Source organism: Pagrus pagrus, assembly GCF_965226575.1.
Source record: "Pagrus pagrus genome assembly, chromosome: 13".
Classification (NCBI taxonomy): domain Eukaryota; kingdom Metazoa; phylum Chordata; class Actinopteri; order Spariformes; family Sparidae; genus Pagrus; species Pagrus pagrus.
Genome location: NC_140197.1, coordinates 10,446,588 through 10,471,368, shown reverse-complemented (window position 1 = coordinate 10,471,368; position 24,781 = coordinate 10,446,588). Strand labels below are relative to the sequence as shown.

The window sequence follows — 24,781 nt, the reverse complement described above, 5'->3', positions numbered from 1 at the left end:
AAAAACGTAGATTGGAAAAAATGTGGCTGACACCCTGTAAACACTGGAAGAGGTTTCACAATATATCCTTGTAGCCTCAATCCCCTTCAACAAAATGTACTGACTTATCCGATATTTGTGTGTTATGTTTGAGAGAAACTGTTAATGATCTTTTTTATGTGTGTGTCTGGTTTTTTTTTGGTTTTTGTTTTTTTTTAGCTAAATGAATTGAGTCACTTTATTTAAATTAGATATATGATAGCTTGTATTTTATAGCTTGACATCATTATTGGTTAAGTTTCCATATTAATTGATTTTTTGAAAATGTATAAGCAAAAAGCAAAAAAAGAAAGTTTTTTTAATAATCTTCACCTCAGATTTGAAATACAAGCCATGAGATCCAACTGAAACACAACAAGGGGCCAAACAGGGCCGTGTGATATCTGTGTCGCTTGAGTGAAAACACTTTACCACAAAGAGAACACAGCCGACATTTTGGAAAAGAAATGTCATGATTGCTTCTGTACACAAACCTGTAATATCTGTATCAAACCCTGACCTAACCCTGTTTTAGTCATCGATTTATTTTATTTTTATCAAATGTTTTCTTTATTGGAACAGACCGGTGTAGTGAACATATGTCATGTTCTATGTTGCCTATTGTATTTGAGGTTCAATACAGAAAAGAAGACATAGAATTATTAATTGATTTGGTTGGTGTATTTTCAGGTCAGTTACAATAGAAAAATAACTTGTCCATGTGTGACAGTGTGTCATTATTATTATTTTTATACATATATTTTTATCACGGCTTTATTAATAGAGATGACAGGAATGAAGGATGAGAGAGAGGGGGATGACATGCAAGAAAGGGCTGCAGATGGGACTCAAACCCTGGACCGCTGCAGTGAGGACAGAGCCTCTGTATGTGTGATGCTTCCTCTACCAACTGAGCTACCAGGGCACCCAGACAGTGAGTCATTATTATGAAAAAATGTATTTCCCCACACGTACTAACTCAAAGATACACAATATCAATTTTGACTTTTTTGCATTTTTTTTAGCTTTGAAAAGTAAGCCACTCAATGACATTTCATAAAGGAAACACTTTACCCCTGACTGGCCACATCAGCCTTAACAGCAGAAACCATCTGAGTGAAAATGCACATCAGGCACTGGATTTTTTTTTTCAAAACTGTTTATTACACTTTGTTTTACAATTCTGACAGTCTCTTCATTAATCACAAGAGTGAACAAAAAACAGTTTTATTCATAAACCACGAGTACCAACCATTCAGATCTCAACTGCAGAGAGGATACTTCAGTGTGAGAAGTAATTCATGTTTCAGATCTGTAGGGACGGATCGGCAGGTAGAGGAGGTCACTGACACATTTGTTCCTCTCTTCAACACTCGAAGGAGACTTCCGAGTGATAACATTTTACAGAGTGTGTCTGTTCTTTGTATAACTTCTCTTTTCAAATGATTCCCGGAGCTTTAACTGTGTGAAGATATGATTATTATCTACGATATCACTTAAGTCTTGACGTCGATTGACGTCATTGAAATTATTCCATTCAAATTCCTCGGCTTTAAATCAAGCCATTTAAGCATCAGTTACATCCAGGCATTACAAGTCTGAACCTAATTTATTATTGGAATTTAAGTTAAAAAAAACCCTTTTCATTAACATTTTAAACATTCTCATCAGAAAATAAGACATCTCTACAATTAAAATCTCATTAATCACAGCTGTTTCAAAATAAACTTTGTTTTCATTTTTTCGAAAAAGTGTGTTCCTGCCAGTCAAGAGACAACTTAACACCACAGCGAGTCATCACATGTGTGAATTAAATGAAGGTGCAATCAGCAGTGGGATCACAGTGAGGGTGAAAATAAATAATCATAAATGTCAAACTTGCTTAGTCATGGCATGAACACCCTTATCTAAATACAGTAGCAATTTGCATGTGAACATCGTGTCCCATCCATCAAAGTCTCTGCTGCTGCCGCCATGGTTACCCAGGCTCAGGAATGCCATCCTTCCAGTCGGGGCAGCCAGTCGGACATGATGAGTATCACAGCAACGCCAAAGGAGGCGGCCTAATACTCCCCGGGAACACAGTGATCCCTGGTGAGAACGTCCCCGCCCACTCCTCAGATGGAACTGGCACGGCGACACACATGCACGCTGGGCGGTCTCATCTCGAGTGGCCGACAACCTGCCTGCCGACGGGTTCATTACAGACCGAACGCCCCTTCCCCTTTCCCTTTTCAACGCACAGGTTATTAATGGCACCCAGCTGCGTTGGGAAATGGCCATTTGTCAGTGTTCAGGTGACTGATGTTGGCACGTGTTGCTCTCTGGGGGGAGTGTGTGTGTGCGTTTGTATGTGTGTGTCTCCTCATGTCCATACAGCAATCAAAGGTGACATTTAGCAGCAGTGTCAGAGCTAAAATCATGTATTTGAACATGTATCCAATGCATTTAAAACAATGGGAGCTTTACCAACATAACAAAGGAATGGGTTGATTTTTTTTTCTTTTTCTTTTTTTAAGATTCATGCCTTCAAGTCTTTTCCAACAGGAAAGTTGGATGTTTCTCAAAGCTCCGTCAGTTTCTGCTGAGGCGAGCATTCTTCTTCATAAAGTGCTTTTGCATCATCTTGTCAGTTACCATAAAAATGTCTCTAAAAGTCATCTAATCTGTCTTAAAATTAAAGACCATTTCCAACGAGCGTCCCATCAGCTAAGTCCATCCTCCTGGTGCAGAACACAGCCACTACTTTGTGTATCGTCCGAGACTCGACGTTGCCCTCAGTGGCTTCTTCTGGCCTTTGGAGAACTGGCGCAAAATAAAGTCAAAGTTCGCCGTTGTTGACATGGCATAGAAGACGTTCGCTTTGTCTGGTATGAGCAACTCTGAAAACAGAAACACAAGATAAAGTGTCAGAGTGGTTTGAGTTTTGTTTCAGGACTATTTGAACAGTTCTTCTGATAGTAGAGTCATTCTGTCCTGACCTCTGTCCTGGGATATGAGCTGTGTCAGGGTGAAGTCCCGCCAGTTCATGTGCTCCAGGTGATGCTTCTCCAATGCCCTTTGGATCACCTGTGCAGTTTTGTCCTGGCTGGTCAACTATGAAAGATAAGGAATTATAAATCATGTTAAACACACTTGTTTAAAGTCACTTTTATATTCACTGCAGAATGATGTATGTGCATAGTTGGACACTAGATGGCTGCTTTCACCTTCATCTATTAAAAGAAGGAAAGTCTCTCAGTGTTCACATTAAAGGGCAATTTTGCAGGATTTATTGGCATCCAACTGTGAGGTTGCAGATTGAAACCAACTGAATACTACTAGTTTCATCCACTAAGTGACCGCTTTTATCACAAAAAAGTGAAAGGTCCTCTCTGGAAGCAATATTTGGTTTGTCCATTCTGGGCTACACAGTGGATCCACTCCCTCTGTAGATACTGGACCTTTATTATGTGTTAATACAGGCATGATTTCACGTCACAGCTAGTTTGGAAGCCAATCACAGTCCAATATGCAACTTATGAAAGTCCCTGGTGCACATGAGAGTTGGATGTTGAGTTGCAATGAACAATATTTTCATATTCAAAGATTCTGGATGCTTCAATGTGTGTGAATGTAATTTTAAGAATTTTTAAAGAGGTAATTGAACTCTTCTTTTCTTCCAAGAAGAAAGAAGCAGAGGAAAGAGGATTTTTGCTCTATTCGTTGACACATTGTGGAATAAAGAATTAATTCTAAAAGCAAAAAAATGATCAACAGATAAATGGATTATAAATAATAATCTTTAGTTGAAGCCATATTGAAAATGCTACTTAAGTAGAAGTAAATCTACAAATGTACAAAATAAGATCACATTTAAAACACAATGTAAATCAAATATGTATGTTATTACCTGTTGTCATTATATTATTAGTAGTATGTGTATATTATGTGTTTTACGATGATTGAATGATGAATGATGAACATTTCTGTTTCTGTAAAAAATGGATTTGGTGATAGTGACATAAAGGCCATTTATAGTCAAAGAAAAAGTATTTTACTCCTTCACAAAAGGTCTGTCTCTGTAGGGATCCTTTCTATAATGTTGTTAGACACTTATAATGATCTGAGACCGAAAAACAAGCACCTTTAGTGGACGAACTTTGATGGCCGAAGGATTACAGGACCAATTCCAAAACTTTCTGTACCCATTAGAAATTTACACACCAAGATATATAAAGCACTACAGTACATTACAGCAAATAAATCATTAACTCATTCATATTAAATATCCATATTTAAATATGGACAACAACACAAAGTGGTGACGCTGTAATAATACCTGAGGATAAACTCACCAGGATGCTTTTGTACATGTTGCCGTTGTTGTGGCCCAGGTCCACGCTCACCCGGACTATACACGAGTCGGCCACCTGACGGTTGTACACCGGCAGGGAGGTCATGGAGACGGAGCGTTTGTGGTTGGATGACAGGATGGACTTCGGCCGAGCACCACCGCCGGACGCCAGTGGAGTACAGAGATCCGTCCGGCAGTCCGAGCAGGAGCCAGAAGGAGTAGGAGAGTCTGGAGAGGAAGCCGCGGAGGAGCACGGTGAGGAGGAGGAAGAGGAGGACGAGGAGGAAGAGAAGGCCTCGGACACATTGTTGCAAGAGCTGTGAAATGACTGCAGAGAAGATGAGAGGAAAACAAGAGAAAGCATATTGATTTGAGTGACGCTGGAGATATGGCTACGGCATGTGTTGTGTTTCAGAGAACAAGTGAGCAATAGAGCAGCAGTGAGAGCTGTACTTGAGCTCAGCTGAGGACCTCCTCAACTGAATTCCACTTGTTGAGGGCTTGTGCTAGTTTCGATGGCTCTTTGAAGAGGCTCCTTTGTGAAGGGAGATTATGTAAGTTTCCCAGATTTTAAAGCCATTCAGTGTTTCATACTTCTTATTACAAATGCTTCAGGCTGTGTTTGACTGCTTAAAAACAAGACGATTGTTTGCTAAGTGTAAATAGTGGATGTTGTGCTGAGGACAGAGGCCTACAGATGAAGGCACGGCATCACAAAGCTCTCAACAAAGACGCCGCTGTTCGCACGACTGAGGACAAAGCATATACAGAATACAAGGCCGCGAGACCATGAGGCAGACACACACACACACACACACACACACACACAGCTGTTTACCTGCAGTCTGATGGAGCAGGCTGAGTTCGGGGAGGAGAGGTCCTCCATCTCAGATCCACTGGATCCAGAAGATGTAACGCTGATCTGGTCAGCAGGGAGCTTTTTAGATCCATCGCTCACTGTGAGCAAGCTGAAGACAGAGAATAAACTTGAGCTTGATCAAAGAAGCCAGAAAAACTCATTTTACACAGATAATAGTGCTGTTTTATATATAATCACATAATATTATAGAATTTCTTTTCCTTTTACTGTGTATCAACACTTTATACAACAAACCGTCCTGATTTCTTTTGTGTTGTGCGGTCAACAAATACTGCACTTGCTACTTAACACTTTGTATCTGCTGTGACTTGAGCGTTTAAGTTTTTAAGTGTTGTGCGTGCAGCTATGTGTGATCAGTAAAATGTGCATGTACTTTGCGTGTTTGAATATTCAAATGAGACCACGGCATGATACTCACGAAGAGAGTTTCTTTGTGAGCGTGCGGTGGCTCCAGGGTGTTGGCGAACACAAGTCCACTGGCGGCTCCAGCTGCCTCGACAGTTCGTAGCTGGAACAAAAACTTAAATGAGTACTGAAATCATGTCCTGAGGAAAACTTTTCTCTTCTTCGTCAGTCTACAGGCACTTCTTTCTGAAGCATTTGTTGAAGTCACCCATCTCATGCACTCTAAGTTTTTTATGCTCAAAATAATACCCAGGGTGCACTTTGGTTTTCAAAAGTAGACCAGCTCTTTGGATGTAGCATGTTTATGGTAATCATTTTTAAAAAAAATATTTTGATTAGTTTCAGGAGGCTGACTGAGTAGAATAACGTAAATAAATATCCTCAAAACAAAAGTCTGATGACTCATGTTTTTCCTCAGAAACAGACATAAAGCACATGTTCAGACTTTATGACATTTTATATTTTCACTACTGTGCTGGTTCGAAGTTTTGATCACTGCCATGGTAATAGACGTCTAAAATCCACATTTGAATGTTTCAGGGCTTTTTGTTTAACTGGAAGGTGATGTTGTGTCAGCTGCACCAAAAAGAGCAAGGAATGGAGCTCCTCCATACCATGTAAGAAGACCAAGTGAATGCAGGTGATAGAAGCATCCAGAACAGAGCAAAAATGTGGACCTGCAAGTTTGAGGTTGCGACGAAAGCGAGCTTTCGCACTTGAGTGAGCACGACAGCTCAACGCCTGCTCGCTCGCCTGACACTTTGGAGGCGGGGAGTGGAACAGACAGAGGATGACGTCTTCACCTCTCTCCCGTAAGTTGGAGGAAAATTGATTGCTTGAATATTTAGAGGACATTCTCACTTAAGCTTTGAACCCCCAAAAATGGCATTTAGGAGAGCTCTATATTCAAATAAGTATTGTATTATAAATGTGATTTGATCTGATAAGGCTCCGACAATGCCTTTACTCAGTCTGATGGGACATTTTGATCAATTATGGTGCATACTGCCTCTAATGATGTATCTTTGAGAGGAAAGTAATTAAAGCAACACACCTTCATTTGATTACAGGGAGAATTAACTCTTTTATGACAGAAGAAGAATTTTTACAAGGCATATTTCGGATTCTGTAACTAAACTTTTATTGAGCTTCCAGCAGGCTTTGCTCTGCTTGTGACACGGGTATGTTATGTGAAGGGGTAAATAAACCAGCTCACCTCTCCTGGTCAGTGAGCAGCTTGTGTCCCTGCAGCCACGCAGCGATTCTGGGGTGATGGGGCAGGTTGTACTGGGAACAGGACGCCTGCAGCAGGCGGATCTGTGACAGAACCTCGAACTCCTGTGGGGAGAGAGAACAGTCGCAGGATAAACAGAGTGAAGGAGAACGCAAGATGTCCAGACTCCTCACATCTGTGCGGTTGCATAACCAGCCTGTAGCAACAGGGTACAACACGGTGGTATTTGGAACATTTACAAAGCTGCAGTAAAGTGTTTCCATACAGAGACGTGTAAATGTTTAAAGAAAATAACCAAAAGGTCTCCCAGCTTTCAGAATGTCATGTGGAAAACAACAAAAAATGTGTCTCTGCGTTTACTTTGGCAATGCAAATATACTGCACACACCCAACCACACAGACACACACTGACAATGTGATGTGGACACCTTGTACTCTGTGTTTCTGACTACTGTGGGAAAAAAAAGAATAAATAAAGGGGATTACGTAAAAGATGTCACAAAGAGGAACAACTCACCCTCCTCCTCTTCTCAAAGTTTATGAGCCCGCCCTGTCAAATGAACAGACGGTTAGTACAGTGCTGATTTATTGCATGTATCAATGATTAGTTGCATCAAGAAATGAACGGAAACACTATATTTAGCATTTATAAGCAGTATAAATCATAATAAATGGTCTATATCACCATGTTATGTAATTATAACCTTACATAAGAAACCTTTAAAGAGTTCATTACTTGTAAATAACTTCACCGCTTCTGAATCATTCATAACTGTGTATAAATTCATTCATTCATTCATAACTGTGTATAAAAAGACGAATCATGTCAACTATTGACATTATAACATCATCATATTGTCACCCTCTTAAAACTCAAGTTATGAGTATATGATATTTATTAATCATTTCACACAAAAAGGTTATGACAATAGATGACTATTTACAAAACCCTTGGGGTAAAGATATGTCTTACAAAAGCTAAAGCTAAAATTGCATAAGTCACTCTGTCTTGTGACTTGGGCAAAATAAAACGGCCTTTGACATAGGCCATTATACTACAGGGGCAGGATCGCATGACCTGTTCAACTGAGGATTTAGGTGATTTTACCAGAGGTGGCCAGCATCATGAGGAGACAATTTAAGCAAAAAAATAATTTTGGCCAAAAAGTGACTTAGGCCATTATTTTAGGAAGGTGACGATATGGTATGTTCAGGTATGTTCATCGTTTCATTCACGTTTCACATAATTCATTGTTTCATTTCATTTTTTTTATTTCCAAGGTCAAGAAAGACACTTTCATATAATTAAATATGATTGCAGCTATGTTATACTGTGACAGTGACTGTTGATATATGAGTTACAAATGCTTTGAAATCCGTTTTATCTCATTAAAAATATTATGATGGAAATTGTGGTGGTTTTTCTTCTTTTACAATTTCACTTTTTGGAAATTATTTAAAGGGCACAAGTGACTTTTTGCAATTTTATAAATGTCAATTAAAGATTAAGAATACGAGTTACATTTTAATTAAGGTATTTCATATGTCTCCACTGTCACAGTGAGAAGGCCTCCCAGCTGCACCTCACAGCCTTGAACCGGATGCATACTGCTCAATTTAGGTTCTTCCCAGCGTCACACTTCTATGCGGGCTTTTGTCCAGTATTTCCCCATTCACCTTATCTGGACCGAGCTCATCTGCTCAGTGCATCCGGTCTTATTCTTACACTCCCCAGGAGAGGCATTCTCACTGCCAAAAGCGGGTCTTAGATCTATTTTGGCAAAAACATACTGTATAGCAACCAAATATCAAGTGTTTACATACTGCTTATGAATGCTAAAAAGAGGGGATTAAAGTAAAGGTATACACACTACTATGCCCTGGGGTAAATACATAATATGATGAGATGCTCTACAGTTCAGTATGAACAGTATGTACCTCCACGGTGTCCAGCAGAGCTGTGTCCAGCATGGTGAGGACGGTCAGGTAGGTGCCCAGGTAAGGAACCACTCCACTGGAGGTGCTCTGCAGAGAGACGTGGAACACACTGCTTATTAGAGTCACAGCTGCAGGGTCATGTTTCACTGCATCTGGTTATTTGTGTCTTTTGAATACAGTCATTAGCTGTTTTTAATTGAATGCGTCGAGATGGGCCGACATTCACACAAGGAAAGCAGCACTGTGGGTTCATGTTACGGCCCAGGAGAATGTGCATATGACTCATAAAAGACCCTGGACTAGTCTATTATTACTGTCCTATAATCCTGGTGATCAGAGGCCATTTGAAACTCGCTCTGCACCGAGCGAGGCTAAAGATAGGTTTGGGTATCTGCCATGCCGGAGATACTCCACCCACACTGAGGGAAATCAGCTCTCTTGTGGCTCTAAGAGTTGTATAAAATGGAGGAGATTTTTGCATGCGTCTTTTAAAAAACTAAACCTCGTTGCCTCCGAGACAATATCACATGAATAATGATCACATTTTCAAACATTCCTAATGTGAAACGCTGCATTAGATGTGGCGGAAAAGTAAGGTCGCTGCTTAGTGTCTAGACCTCAGAGATTTATGTCACTGGGCTTCGTCTCATGTCTTCAAAACATCTCATCTCTCTTTTCTCATCCCGAGGCATGTCTTACCATCTGTCTGGGGATCGGACACCGCTTGGATATCTTTGGAGAAATGTTATCCACAGTCGCCTGGCCTCCGTCCTGTCAAAGTAGGTCATACAGAGCCACATTCAAATGAAGGTTACAGGACAGTATGTAGACCCACTATTCACAAAAACATTTTTTGAAACATTTTTAGCAAATTTGCATGATTATTTTCCTCTGCATGCACGTGTGCTCATGTGTGCTCACGTGTGCTCACGTGTGTTCAGGTAAATAATCAGTACGTTGTTTGTTTGCAGGAGCACGTGAGGGTTTTAAAATGAAGAAAGTGAGCCAACTGTAATCTGGCATATGAAGCAAATACTTTAAGAATAAGATTTTATTACACATTAACTTAAAGATCCTGTTTAATAATTATCTTGTGAAAGGAGGGAGGCCACTTCCAAGCCTTCTCTCTTCAGTCTTTGTGTGCAATATCAGTCCAAAAAGCAGCGATTAGGCTTTAAGTAAATGTAGGAGTAACTGTGTTTACATAGGTAAAAGCTTTTTTAGTAAAAGGCGATGCCGAACACAACAAACATGAAAAGTGAAAAGAAAGAGAAAAACAAGTTAACAAAAGTCAGACGATTTCTTAGAGAAGAATCTCTTTGAATGTTATTGTGAAGGAGCGAACACAAGTTCAAGTTTCTTAGTTGTTGTGTTCATAGTGAGCCGATCTATGTGTGATCTATTGACTTTACAGTCTTTTCACTGAAACCAGACACAAGCCTCCTCTGACGCAGTTGCCTAAAGGAGACGACATAAAAGAAAAAAGGGAACATAATGTGCTCGAGGCCTCTAGTTTCCCATTAACACGCTGGTAAACATTTCTGTAAAAATTAACTACAAAAAAAATGAATCTATTTAATGATTACAAAGAAAAATCCATGTACTTTGAGTGCTTGGGAAGACAATCATTTCCAAACATGTTTCCTGTATGTGGAACATTCTTGGTGCTGCGTTCTTAATCGACACTGAGATCACTGAAGGCATGAGTCCCCGTCTCGAACTGACTGTCAAGGCTGAGAGTCTGTAACAGCTGCTGAAGTGGACTGACTCGTTTGCATTGGTAAAACATAAAGACTTAAATGCATAGGTAGGTCAAAAAATGAACTGTATGCACATCCAATGGAAATGTATAGGAATGTCAGTTACTTTTGTCAGATATATACAGTATTTACTGTGGACCACATGATGACAAGGATAAACAATTATCATGAGGAGTAAAAATTGTGCTTGTGTGGAGTACAAATGTTTTGGGTTTTTTTAATTCTGAGAAAAGAAAAGAAAAAAAGTATTTTTTACATATGGAAGAGGAGGTTCCAATGATTGACGCATCTAAAGGTTAAAACACTAAACTTCTATCTAATCTAATCTAATCTAGCCTGTTTTTTTGTGCAACAAGTCTTCTTCTTACCTCCACCAGCAGCTCTCTGTTGGTCAGTACACAGTTCTCATCGGGGAAGGTTTCTACCAGGTTATCAAACGTGGCCATGCTATCCCTGCAAAAAGAGCACAGACAACATGTAGTACATATGGAGTCCAAAATAAAATACTTTAATCATTAACTGTATCACACATTAAATGGTGTTCTGTCACTACTGGTCCATGACCAGTTCTTTATACCATAAAAAGGACAACATGAAGTTACAGTATGCTCCAGTTATCCTTGACATTCTAACAGCTTACTGCTGTGTTCATGACCTGACACTGAATATGGGTCACCCAAAAGCGAGACATTTGCTGACTTGCACTGTCGCTGACATAGAATTGCATTTAACGAGGGTTCAGTGTACTCATTAAGTGACAGTTACATAAAACACAATATAAACATAACCATAGAGATATGTTGTGGCCTTTGGCTTTAACCCCGCCCTACCTGCTCACAGCAGCCCAGGTCTTTCTCAGCCTGTAAACTGCATTGGACTGAAGGGCCGACAGGATCGCCTTGAGAGAGGAGAAGTTCTTCAACCGACGACAGTCCTGTAGAAGAAATTACTTTCATTCAGAGGATTCACTTAACTTCAAATCAAATGTTCCAGTAACCACTCCTTCAGTTGAGGCTATTTTTTGACTAGTCTTGTCCAATACAAACAGACGTACATGTGTTCACTTTTTTAACATACCATAAAAACTTGAGTCAGAACTTGAGTGCAGCCTAACTCACTTTAATTTCAACTGACCTGTGCTACTCTGATCCACTTCTCTATGATGCGGGCCCTTTGAGCTGGAGTAGTGGCAGGCCGGCGGGAGGAAGTGGGACTGGAGTTACCGTCCGTCGGCCGGCAGAGCAGTGACATTATGACCTGGTTTGTGATGGTGTTGAACTGTGTAATGGTGGCACGGATGGTGGGAGACATGTTTTCCTTCTTGTCTCTTTGGGACCACACGCAGCCCAGACACTGGTAAGGGACCACTTTGACAAACAGAGCCTGAAACGCCATGAAAACCAAACATCAGTCTTAAGACATCGATGTATAACAATAGAAATGTGTATAACTTTAAACATATCCTCTCACGTACAGAGTCCATTCGGGTGAGCTGTTCGGCAACAGCCACAGCAGAGAAGTTCATGATGCCACCTTGATCCAAAAAGTTTTCACATCCTGAATCCTCATCTTCAGAACCCTCCTCGTCCTGCTCCAGATCTGCCTGGCCTGGACTGACATTTGTCTCACCCTCTGAAGAAACACACAGTGAAGGAATCAGGGAAAAGTGAGCGTGGCTTTCTGGAGAAGGATTTCACTTGTTGACAGCCGTCATGATGGTATGGACTATCATGTTATGTGCTAGAGGATCACCTTCTTTCTGGAACTTCTTGAGCAGCGCCTCAGCCTGCGCAGCCAGCGAGCAGTAGTTGGGCTGACTGCGCATGTTGTCGTGGACTGCAGAGCTGATCCTCAGGTGATCCAGCAGCAGCCTGAGGGCCGCGTGCAGGGGAGGATCTCTGAAGTCCTCGCTGTACTCATCCAACCATGTCTGGACAAAGGCCAACAGAGGGCTGAGGAGGCAGCAGGAGAATCATTATAGTTTAACTATGTCATAAAAATGAACAAGCACACTGAAATGTAAACTCAAAATTCATGCGCTTACCTCCTGTAGCATTCACTGTTGTCCAGATCTGAGGCAGCACTGTCTCTATAGGGGGGAAAAATAGCCTTAGTCATACTAGGCTGTTTTTATATATATATATATATATTTTAATGATTATTTGTTCCTACCGCTGCAGCTATCCTAAACCTGACCTCAATTCATGCCAACCGCAGTCTAAAACTGCTCTGTGCATAATTGCTGTTGTTGAAAGCCTCAAGATAATGAGCACCTGCTAGGTACTTATTATTACATCAAAGCTGGCAGGAGATGGTTGCTTTGTCAGGGAAACAATGTATAAAAAGATCCTGAGGCAACATGTTGACTTTGCGTGCGCTACAACCAGAGTTGTTTTCCCAGAATCGAGGACAGAAGAGACGACTCTTCACCTGTGGCTCTTCATCGCTTTTAAAGAGGAGCCTATACGCTCCGATCAGGAGAAGATAACCAGAAAAAGGATCGACTATCTTAAAATATTAGCATTTTTTGTAAGTTAAAAGAGAGACAGACACCCAAAGTAAAGAGAAACTGAATCTAAATCATGATGCAGTGAGGGGGAACTTAAATGTAGTGTCTCATTCAGACAACCACTAAAAGGAATAATTTAACATCTTGGGAAATGTGCTTATTTGCTTTCTTGTGGAGGATTAAATGAGAAGATTGATACCACCCTCATGTCTGTGCTAGTCACAAAGAAGGCCCAGAAGACCACAGTCAGCTGTTGTTCAGTAGGTTCAAGCTGCGTCCATCGAGTCACACATATAATCAGCTGAGATGTGGAACTCATTGGTCCCGGCTGCTACTGGGAGGTTGAATAACATTATGTAATTTCTTGTTGTTTGTGTGCTGTTGATTGCTTTACTGCTGGCTGAGCAAGAAATTGCCTTTCGGGGATGATAAAGATTAACTTGACCTTGACCAAAAGCTGCCAACCAAAACCTCCACAGCTGACCCTTTAAGGTGTTTCTCATTTGTTTAATTCCATACAACGTCGTCTGCATAAAAAGTGTAGCTACTACAGGGAACTTTGAACTTGTTATGAAACAGTTTCAATTTTATACTGACCCTCTGTATGATCTACATAAGCAAACAAGTTGGCTATTTCTATACAGCTTTTTTAATTTATTGAGCCTTAGTTAGTTGTTATAGTTGATATAGTTATTCTTTATTTGCAATAAATAAATGATATATGGGTTCAATAAAAAAAAAAAAAAACAGTAAACCAGTCATACAGTGGTAGCAAAAAGTGACTGTACCTCTGGAAAAGCAGCTCTATGAGCTGGGAGGTACCAGTGAAGGTTCTGTACGTAGAAAGGAGGATCCTGCCGTAGTCCAGCTCCTGGCAGCCAGGGTCAAGGAGGTGATTCACAAGCAGGTCCAGGGTAGCAGCCTTCAGGCGCCGCACCTTGCAGGTTCGGTACTGGACAAATGCACAGCATGGACTGGTCTCGCTGGGGTTGGAGGAGGGGACGGGCTCCCGGCGCAGAGTGACCCCATATACTGCACCATCCTCGAACTCCTCACCCCATTCCTGCACTGGGTTCTGGGGATGGTAGAGGTGGGAGATAATGTTTAAACACCAACATTCACTCAGAGAGTTGCTACCTTCAAAAGTCATGCGTGTGTCTGAAAGTATACAGGTACGGGTCAAATACACAAATATATATAGAGTGCTGTTACTGGTCACAACATTAGGGTCAGGCTGGGCAGTGGGGAGGTAAATATAGCAGCACGCCTCTATGACCAAAAAGCCAGATGAGCCTACACACACACAAACAAGTGACACAACTCCACTACTGAGACTCACACTGATCCCCTATGAACCACAACAACAACATATTATCTGCTTATACTCATCACCATCATTCCAGTGAGTGCACAAACAGGTTAGTGTGTAAAGATGATAATTATCAGGTGCTCATCTACGTCTCATGCAGGTGTTTAGTCACCGATTCAACAATTTCCCAGCCACACAGCAACCAGATACTTCCCAGAGGGTTTGTAGGCTCACATGAATGTTTATGGACAAATACAAGATTATCAAAAGGTTAGCACATCCAATAGTACATCACAGCAAAATGCCAAAACAAATGCAAAACACTGCCTAAATGTCAGCGAATGTCACTCATCCTCTCATAACCAATAAAAAGGAGCCTTGGAGGACTGCAGGGTGCTTGTTTAGCACCAAGTCTCGTGTTTTTGTTCAAACATACTGTAGATTTTCATTACATATTGCGACAGGTCAGGTCAGAGCTCATCTGATCGTTTGATCTAAGTGAGAGATATTAATCAGTGTTGGAGCGATCTCTCATCCAGAGTGCTCAACAGCACAAGAGAACAGGGTTTTAAATTTGAATACTGAGCATCTAGTCCAGGCTTTCAGATGTACAACGACACAAAGGCTGTAGGCGTAATTTAAAAACGTCCAAAGGAGCCACTGAACTGTATGTCATTTTTATTTTGATGTTATAAAATTTAATCAATGAATAACTGCTCAAAAGTAAAAGGAAACAAAACTGAAATGGTTTCTTCTTGTAATAAGTCTACCCTTCCAGAATCACAATCAAATTCAATAGGACCCCGTCATCAGTCACCCACTCACCCTCAATGTCTACCTCCTCCCTTAATGTCAGTGCTGTCATTTTAGTACCAACAGCAGTTTCACTCACATAACACAAGATATGCTTTCAAGCCTAAAGACGGCCAAATCAACCATCATTACCCTCCATTAAAGGACCACTCGAGTGATTTAGTGTCACACTTTCACATCATTAGGAATGTTGTGAGAGACACACTAAAGAAGAATAATTTAAATTGAAGCTACTGAGGCTGAGATATCCTGACTTTTTGTTCAAGTGAAGCTCTAAATCAACTGGAAACTGCATTTCCCATAATGCAACTCAACAGCATTTTTCATTAAACTTACCCTGCCTACGATAAACCCAATTCTTTCAAGCTTCATGGCCCAATTTGTAGCACATTTTCTGTTATGAATTTTCAATCTCCAAGCCTAAACCGAGGCAACCCTGATGACATCACCGTGACATCATCGGCGTTATTGTTTCAGACTTGAAATGTATACAGGACAACAGAGGGGATGATGCCAGCATTTTCACGGCTTCAGTATCGCTCCCTCCCAAGTAAAGAAAACGTGTAAAATTGATGAAGTGCTCCTTTAAATGCCTATTGCGTTACATCATAAAAACATGCGTCAGTAACATGTCTTGCATGACTCCCGTCTAATCCTTCTGATTAATATGATGATAAACAAATGTTTATGAGGCCCTGGAATGAAAGCAAGTAATCATGTGTCTAATGAGCGATTTGATCTCAATCGTTATGTCACATACTACACATCCTCCTGCATCTTAAAAAAAAAAAAAGTATCGTGAACTTCAAGTTTCATGTCAAAATCATGTTTGGACGACGGGGAGAGCGAGCATTACTGACTAAATACTGCAGAGGAGATGAAAGACACTGCCTGTGCTCATAATAAGTATCTGAATTCAATTATCTACATGAGAGGCCTCGTCTCCTCTTATGTAAATGATTATTTAAATCCTCTATTTAGAGACAAATGTTGAGCCGCAGTGCATGCTAGTGCTAACCGGTATCACACAACCCTTTTGTCCCTCATAGAAACTAGGATCGTTTGTTAGCTACACAGATAGTAAACTGTGCATTGTGTCCTACTGTTACTCTGTGTCAGCGATGGTGGTGCTAAGCACTGACAGCCAAGTCTCAATCAGAAATGGAAAACTTAAGATTTTTCATACTAGGCCTCTTTACACGGTCCCTGCAGAATTTAATATGAATGAAAAAGCAGATCCTGGAGCAGCAAGAGGATGCATTTGACCAAAGTCAGAGACTTAAGGGAAGTCAGCACAGTTATAGACTTTGTCTTTTGCAGCCTCTCATGTGTTAACATTACATTTGAGTCATAGAGTAAAGCATTTTTCTGAAAAATAAATACGAGCTAATGTTGAAATGGTTGAAAAAAGGTCGTTAGACAGCACTTACCACAGTTATTAAGCTACTTACAGAATCCTCATAGACTCTTGATGTAAAAACATTTAGTCTGCTGATCGATACAAAAGATTTTTAAGTTCTCTTCTTCTGAATGCAAAGAAAGATGATAGCTGACATAAGGCACATGTCCTTGCATCCAATATTAGTTAAAGTGATGTTATTTCCAACATTTAACACTGTCATGCAAATAAATTGGAAATATTATATATAGCATTTCAGCAGACAGAATGATTTTTCATCCATATTCGGGCTGCAACTATGATTATTTTCATTGTCAGTTTCCTCAATCAATCCATTAGTAGCTTGGTCTATAGAATGTCACCAAAACAGGGAAAAATGTCAATCAGTGTTTCCTAAAGTCCAAGATGAAATGTCTTCCGTCGTCCACAACCCAAAGATATTCACTTTCATAAAGGAAGTAGATAAACCAGATCATATTCACATTTCAGAAGCTGAAATCAGACAAGTTTGACATTTACTCTACAAAAAATAACTCAAACTGATTAATCAATTATCAAAATAGTTGGCGATTATTTTAATAGTTGACAACAAGTCGATTAATCGTTGGAGCTGATGGATAAAGAACTCTATAAACACCTTCAGTGCAACATTAAGTGTTTCTAAAAGACTCAGCTGTATTGTTATTATATTGGAGGCACAACATATTCTCATAGATGCACTGAATACAGACCTGCTGTGGGATAAATGTAGTTTACAGAGATCATAATGAGCCAGTACATGAAGGAATCACTTCACATATCAGTGAGAACATGTATTTTCCTCTAACAGCTTGTATTAAAGAAACTACTCCTTGGTTAGCCCTGATTGGATCAATGGAAATAAATCTAACTAATCAATTAATAAGAGTTGACTTCATTCCACCATTAGTGTATTCTTAAATCATAAACAGCTCTCTTACCATTGTTAACTCCCATTTTCCCATCTCGTCCGGTGGCTTAAGGAGTCTCTTCCATCTTGACAGGATCTGCTGGACTGAAAATAAACTTCCACGGTGTGACACACAGACTTTACGGCTGCATCTTGTTATTATAAAAACGCTTTTTTAAACTCTCTTGTTCGGGACTACATGAACGCGATCCTGTTACAATTAAAAAGACGACTTTCACCGTGAAGTGTTGTCTACATTTCACGCCTGCATAGTAAAGCGCAGGGCTGCTCCCATGTGTGCCGACTTGTTTTCCTCGGTGCTCCCCGGAATGATGAGTGTCCACCGGCTCCAGCGACAGTTTCCCCCCTGACTGAGGACACTTCAGCTGAAACTCACCGGGCTTTATAGTGGGAGTGACTCTGTGCTGCAAGTGTTGACTGTAGGAGGAGTGGCAGGAGGGGTGTGTGTGTGTGTGTGTGTGTGTGTGTGTGTGTGTTCATGATGTTCCAACATTTAAAGCAATGATGTGTAAAATATGCTTATTCGCTTTCTCAGAATGACAAAAAAACAAAAAGATCAAGTGATCAGTTAAGACTGAGTGAAATCCGGGAAAGAGGAGTGTGGGTGTGGGTGGGCGTGGCCACGACGCAACGTGGGCGTGGTCTAACAATAAACGGTCCCTAAAATAAAGTTTCAGTTCATGGCTTTTTGTCATTAGGAGAAAGAAACACAATGTTTTTGTTGTGTGTTATCAGTTACAGCAGCCAAAAACAATATAATGCAAAGGTAAGAAATAGAAATAGAATCGTATTTACATAATATCTACAAATATAAACAGTGTAATTATAAACAGTGTGACCGCCTGCTGGGGAGGACTGAATCTGGCATAATTTGAAATAAATGAATAAATGGTTAAATGGATTAACTAATATGCCAATACGGAAATAACTAAATTTTTGGAAAAATATCGGGGCAAAATGCAAAGGGAGACAAATACATATAAAGATAAATATATCATAATAATAGATAAATATTTATTAATGACATTAATAAATAAAATCAAAATTTAAATGGGAATAAATAGTCGGATCAATACAAAGCTACAATGGAATGGCACTCAGCAGAGTACATTCCTCTGCAGAGGCCAAACAGACAATCAAGAAGAATCCAATAACAAATAAAACATATTTAAATCAATTTTTATTTCTATTTTTGGATCCGCATCAAATTGTACTCGCTCATTGATACCAGCCACCTAAAAGATCTGCGCATTATTCCCTGAGAAATTATCAAAACTACTGAAAATCACCCTGTTTCACAATGTTAAAGCAAGGGAGGAAAAATTCCCGGATCCATCTTTTTATCTGGATCTGCAGCAAACGGTAATGGGGTCTAGTTTTTGTGTAATATTGCTGACAAACCAACAAACCAACAAGGAAACAGATACAGGTGTATTATGTGTTTTGTTGTTTTTGGTGCCTTTAATGGCATATTAATTCAGTTTTCGAGCCATTCATTTAATTCTTTATTTTTTTCTGATTCTAGCAGTTTTAGGCTAACCCTAACCCCCTGGGCCCTTATCGTTGATAAATCACATAACACTTCCTGGGTGGTGGCCCAATGTGCAAGAAAATGTGATAATGTGCCCTTTAGGGTGGCCTTCCAGGGGATAAAACATGATGCAGTGCCATTTAGGCTGCCCTACATGTGTTATATGTCACATCTGAGGTCAATTCTGTTTTGAAACACGTCATGCCATTCGGGCCTCTTCTGCTTGTGGATCGCCATCATGCTGTCTGAAACCACACTTTGTTTGGTACAGTGTAAAAAAAGCAGAGCTGGTTGAATGAAGGTTTTACATCACACTTATATGTGTGAAAATGACTAGTTGTCACAACAGTAAGTCACAAACTCCTGCTTGTAGGTACGCGTCTTTATCTGAGATTTAAGGAGATTACAGAGAGACATTCCCCCCCTCAGTAGGTGACTGTGGAAACAGCCTTCAGGAGTCAATCTTATATGTAGCACATACACTTTTCTGCTGAGTGACAGTCAAACATGCAAGTGAGGCAACAATAAGCAAAACATATTTGAATGAAGGGGGGAGTTTGAACATATTTCCATCTGGTTGTCTCCATGCTCCTCCCCTGGAGAACATGATGATTTAAAGATGTTTTATGTGTGATCTGCTAAAAATCTTTGTGTTCCCTTTTGTCCAGTAGATTGGTTGCAGGACTTGAAATAAAAGAGCGCAGACATACTAATGAAAGTTCAAAACGCTGTCAGGATCGTATGACTGTCGCCTGCTGTGATCTATAACACTGATGAGATGACAGCAGTACATGAGTGACATCACTGGAATTGCAGATTTCTATCTCTTACACACTGAATGCATAGTTAAGAGTCCTGATGTGCTGCTGCTCATAGGGAGGGAAGCTGGATAAGCAAATAACATTACACTTTAAAGGACAAATCTCAATATTTCAAATATGTTTCAACTTAAAATATTTCGCAGAAAGCCGGTGTTACAAACTGGAGGTACAGAGATTGAAAGACATGGGTGATTACAAAGCAGGGAGGACTGGTAAAGGTGCTATCCAGTTGCATTATGGGAAATGTAGGATCTAGTGTTTTTGGAGCTTGACATACAGTAGGGACTAAAAGTCAGGATATCTCAGCCTCTCCTTCAGTTTTGACTATTCTTTTTAAAATATGACTCTCACAAGTCCCCCAACTTGATGGAAGTGCAATATCAAATTAAAATAACATATAAACTTATTTATAACTTATAAATATAAAATAACAATATAAAAGTGTCACCAGACTGATCAGGTTTTCAGGATCCTATATGAACTGAGTACAAAAACAGACCTTTATTATGGGGACTTGACACTGAAGTAGGTCACTTTTATAATTTCATCACGCCTGTGTGACTGTGTCCTACACAACAGCCCTCATTTTCTTTTTATTCTCTAAATCATGAAAATCCCAATCTCTTTAAACCATGACCCGGGTCACTGATGGATGTCTGAGTGTGTGTGTTTATGTTCCAGGCAAATTTTTCACAATCTGACCTACATGATACCAGCTTTTCCAAGAAAGTGAAAACATGCTTAACTTTTCTATGAAAGATGCCTGTTGTTTCCTGAGTGTGACATTTTGCCCTGCGTATCCAGAGCTGATGTGTAGTCTACCTCTTCCCATCCAAATGTAACGGACAACAAACACACCACATGCCCTTTATTTAGTCAAGACAAGACCTGTCTCATCCGGTGACATTCTGAGCCGCATGTGCACGTTGTACCACCAACTAACGTCAAATCTTACAGTGTCGGGTTCCAACTGATGTATTAAATACGCCTGCATCAAACACCACAGGGCTCATATTTTAATCTTTTGTCGTCACAGTAGCACTGAAACAATTGACGCAAGTGTTTCCTTTTCATCTAAAATCTTGGAGCAGATTTAGTTTCCTTTATCCAGCCTGATCAGTTACACCACTGAACCCTCTCAAGCATTTAGGTGTGGTTCATCCCCCGAGTGCCTTTCATTGTTGATAGAGATGGCATCATATATAAGCCCAGGCAGGCTGCAAGCACAAATATGACACCTAATGACCGCACCTACACCTGCTATTAACATGTCATCTCTTTTAATAGGCCAGATAAGTTCAATTAGAGGGCATTTCTGAAGGTTTGAGCAGTTCACTTTGAGATTAGTGACTGTTTTTTTCGTGTTAGCTTGAACATTATCAGCCGACTTGAGGGACAAAGCCGCCCTCAGGTGAACAAAACTACGAGTCTAGCCATGATAGCGGCTCTGCAAGGCTGTACTTAGGGCCAAATGCTAATGTCAGCATGCTAACGATGCTAATCAGCATATTAGCATCACATATGCTGATTGAAGTGTAATGTTTACCATTATCATCATCTTAGTTTGTCATATAAGCATGCTATCATCTGCCAATTAACGTCAAACCCAAATGTCATTAGTTTTGCACGTATTTGATCAAAAACCAAAGATTTGGAAAAACTGAAACTTTGACTTGATGATGACACTAAATAAAAGGTTTTCTACGATACACTCTGAGGAGAACATGAATGTCTGTACGAAAATTTCTTACAATTTGGTCGCTGTTGATCTATGTTATCAAAAAACTAAAATGTCAACATTATGAGGATGCTTCAGGAAAATCACTGGATCACCCCAGTCAGTAGAAATCTACATCTGGGGACCATGAATGTGAAAATGTCATCCAATAGTTGTCGAGATATTTCAGTGTGGACCAAAGTGTGGAATCAACCGACTCACAAGAGCCAAGCCCCTCGCATATCCAACAAAAAAAAGGCTACATCCTACACAGTCCGCAGGTATTTCAGCACACTTCCTCCTCTGCATGCCATCCATCAAGAGCTCTTCAAATTGTGCAAGACTCTTGAGCAGCAGTCCACTAAATATTTTCGTGCCGCGAGAACACCTGTCACAGATTATAATCCTTGCTTTTAGTGCTTGCTGTGATTGGGCCAAAGAGGAGCATTTCTTAAATCGGCACACCCATTATGATTAAAGATGTGTTTTGTCATGTGTAATGTGTCATGTGTTGCTCTGGTGGAACATGTGCGAACAGTTTGTCCCTGGCATCAAAGAACAACAATTGACAGAGAGGTGTGTTGGCTAATGGGTCACTGCTCCCGTCAGAAGTTAATTCAAATATAAAATTTCAAGAGCACAAGTGATAACCTATAATTCAGCATTTAATCTCTGGGTTCAGGAATCCAAAGACCTCAGAGGAAGGCTGACGCACAGTGGATGCAGCAGTGGTAAGGAATGCAGGCAGACAGTCTTTTATCAACACATCACAGGACACAAATACCTCTGAGCCTCATGACAGGGACTTGCCTTCAAAGCAAAGCAAAGCAAAAAAGTATGTTCACTGACATTTGTGTTCATGGCTTCAGCACATTTAAGTTGGAAGTTAAACTGACCAAGTTAGTGCTTTAAAACTGCACTAATCAATATTATATTAACAATAGAAAGAAATTGGTTTGGGGCTCCCCTCTGCTCTCTCAAAGCTCTCCAGACAAACAAAGTGGTGAGTCATTACCTTCATTACCAACCTTTTAAACATAAAAATGCTTGAAATGGAACCGTACAGAGGTACCATCGTAAAGCTGTTTCACATTGTTCAGGGTTGCCATGGCCACAGTGTGGCACATATCAAGTACATACCAGTCACACTCTCAAGAACTCCACCACTCCTGCTAATGACTCAACCACTCAGGCTGTTCAGGTGTCCTCCATGGAGACTGGAATGAAATAAAACCCTCACAGGCCAACGAGCCTGGTTAACCACTCAGGACCTGTGACGCAAAACTGCAAAGAAAACAGCATCTTTTGTGGATCAACTCTTGAATTAACTTAACTGTTTGACTGCAAATAATTGAACTGAAGTCATTATCCCTCGGAGTACTGATGATGCTAACGAGTCAGCTAGAGTGTGTTTACTGCGTTGATGGAGGTCACGGTGCAAAGGTTCAGAACTGTCTACAATGAATGAGCCTTTGGGTGAGGTGTGGCACAATAATAAAAAGCAAAAATCAAGCCTTCCTTTAGAAGCTACCTCCATTCAAACCACAAAGAGATTGATACCAGGCCAAAAAAACACAATGAAGGTAGGTAACATTGCGCAAGTCACTGAAAGAGAATCTTTCAATTAGTTTACAAAGAGGAGAGTTGGACTACAAAATGTGGTAGAAACCTGTCAACTTATCTCCATTGACTTGATTTTAGTCTAGTTCTAGTGGTATATGTCAATTCACAGTGGTGTCAAATGCCACTGCCACCATTTCGTTGGAAGATACCTGTCCAGCAGCATACTGGGTGTATGTGTCATATTCTTAGTTGTGTGCCATTTTGGCTTGGTTTTTAGCTGCTGTTCAACTGACACTCCCCAGCAGCACGACAGATCTTACTGGCACTGGTACTTTGCCACTGCAGTACGCCATATGAAAACAACACACCACTTACATTCCAATGACAGGTGCCATTTTTCACACACAGACATTGTGCAACTGTTAGCTTAGTCATCATAACATTAGCTAACAGTTGTGAGATAGACACTCATTGTAGGCAGCTGTCACTGAAGCTAATAGGGCCAGACTTAGCTACTATGGCTAACAGCAAGCAGGGTAGCCACATTTGACCATTGACACTTGCTATAGGCTAAAGGACATTATGTTGACATATCATTTTTATTACCTCTGTTTTCACCTCTGTCAGTTTGTTGGTTTGTGAACAGGATGACACAAAAACTACAGAACAGATTTTCACAAAACCTGAATTGAGGATGTGTCTTGGCCCAGAATAGACCCAATTACCTTTTGGTGGATAAAGGGATTGATCAAGGATTTTTTTTTTTTTTTTTTTGACATTTTCGTTAATTTCTCAGGGAATAATAGATCTTGATGAAAATAATCAGGCATATTAAGGTGGCTGATATCTATCAGTGAGTACAATGTGATGCTTTCCTAATTCAAATCTGGAAATAAATATGTTTTCATAGAGGGGTAGTCTTTTTATCAACATGGTAACAAAAAGAGCTGTAACTGTAATCTGTAACTACCACCAACGTGCAGCTATGATAATGGGGATTCAGAAAGGTACCAACAGTGATAAGGCTTGATTGAATTAAAGGGGTCTGTTGGGCCTTGGCAGAGGTATGCGCTCTACAGGGTGCTTCTGCATACCATTACCACATAATATCAGTGAGAGTTGTCACATGCCAGTCCGTAGCGGTGAATCCCCCTACAGCAGGAGGGGCATACTTTCATTAATTTATTCTATTATTGTGACTGACACACTTTATGTCTAATAAAGTAGTGAGGCATACTGCTTATTTGGCTTAAAGTTCACTATTGCAGCTCTCTTTGTGCATTTCATTCCTTGTTACAGTGTGTAAGCATGAAGTCCTGTTTACGGTCTAATAAAATAGACCAGTAGGTAGACAGGCCAACCCAGTATACTTGTAATTTGGTGTCTTTAATCCACCAATAGGTCAAAGTGACAGTAGTGTCTGAGCCCCAATAGAAGTAATGTGCTGTTTGTTGATTTCCGTCTTTTATTTGATTTTAAGAAAGATGATTGTAATCTAAGCAGGGTGAAACGTTCCTGAACCATCAGGTGACATTTACACACAGCCAGCATGGAGGCCACACGGCAGATAAGCTCTTCCTCTGCTCTACTGACTTGACC

At 40.3% G+C, this 24,781-nt stretch overlaps 1 protein-coding gene across 1 annotated transcript; it reads right to left on the bottom strand.

Annotated features, from left to right (window-relative positions):
- Positions 1-1,168: 1,168 nt before the first annotated feature.
- Positions 1,169-17,910, bottom strand: LOC311268442 (ral guanine nucleotide dissociation stimulator-like 1). The gene is made up of 17 exons (XM_084372112.1): positions 17,561-17,910; positions 13,869-14,155; positions 12,616-12,660; positions 12,324-12,523; positions 12,046-12,203; positions 11,706-11,954; positions 11,402-11,505; positions 10,940-11,024; positions 9,511-9,582; positions 8,812-8,898; positions 7,391-7,423; positions 6,856-6,977; positions 5,653-5,742; positions 5,193-5,322; positions 4,356-4,682; positions 3,000-3,114; positions 1,169-2,900 (listed from the first exon to the last, which is right to left on the bottom strand). Exons 1-17 carry the CDS (start codon positions 17,582-17,584, stop codon positions 2,761-2,763), a joined length of 2,268 nt encoding a protein of 755 aa, XP_084228238.1. The 5' UTR covers positions 17,585-17,910; the 3' UTR covers positions 1,169-2,760.
- Between the last annotated feature and the right edge of the window lie 6,871 nt (positions 17,911-24,781).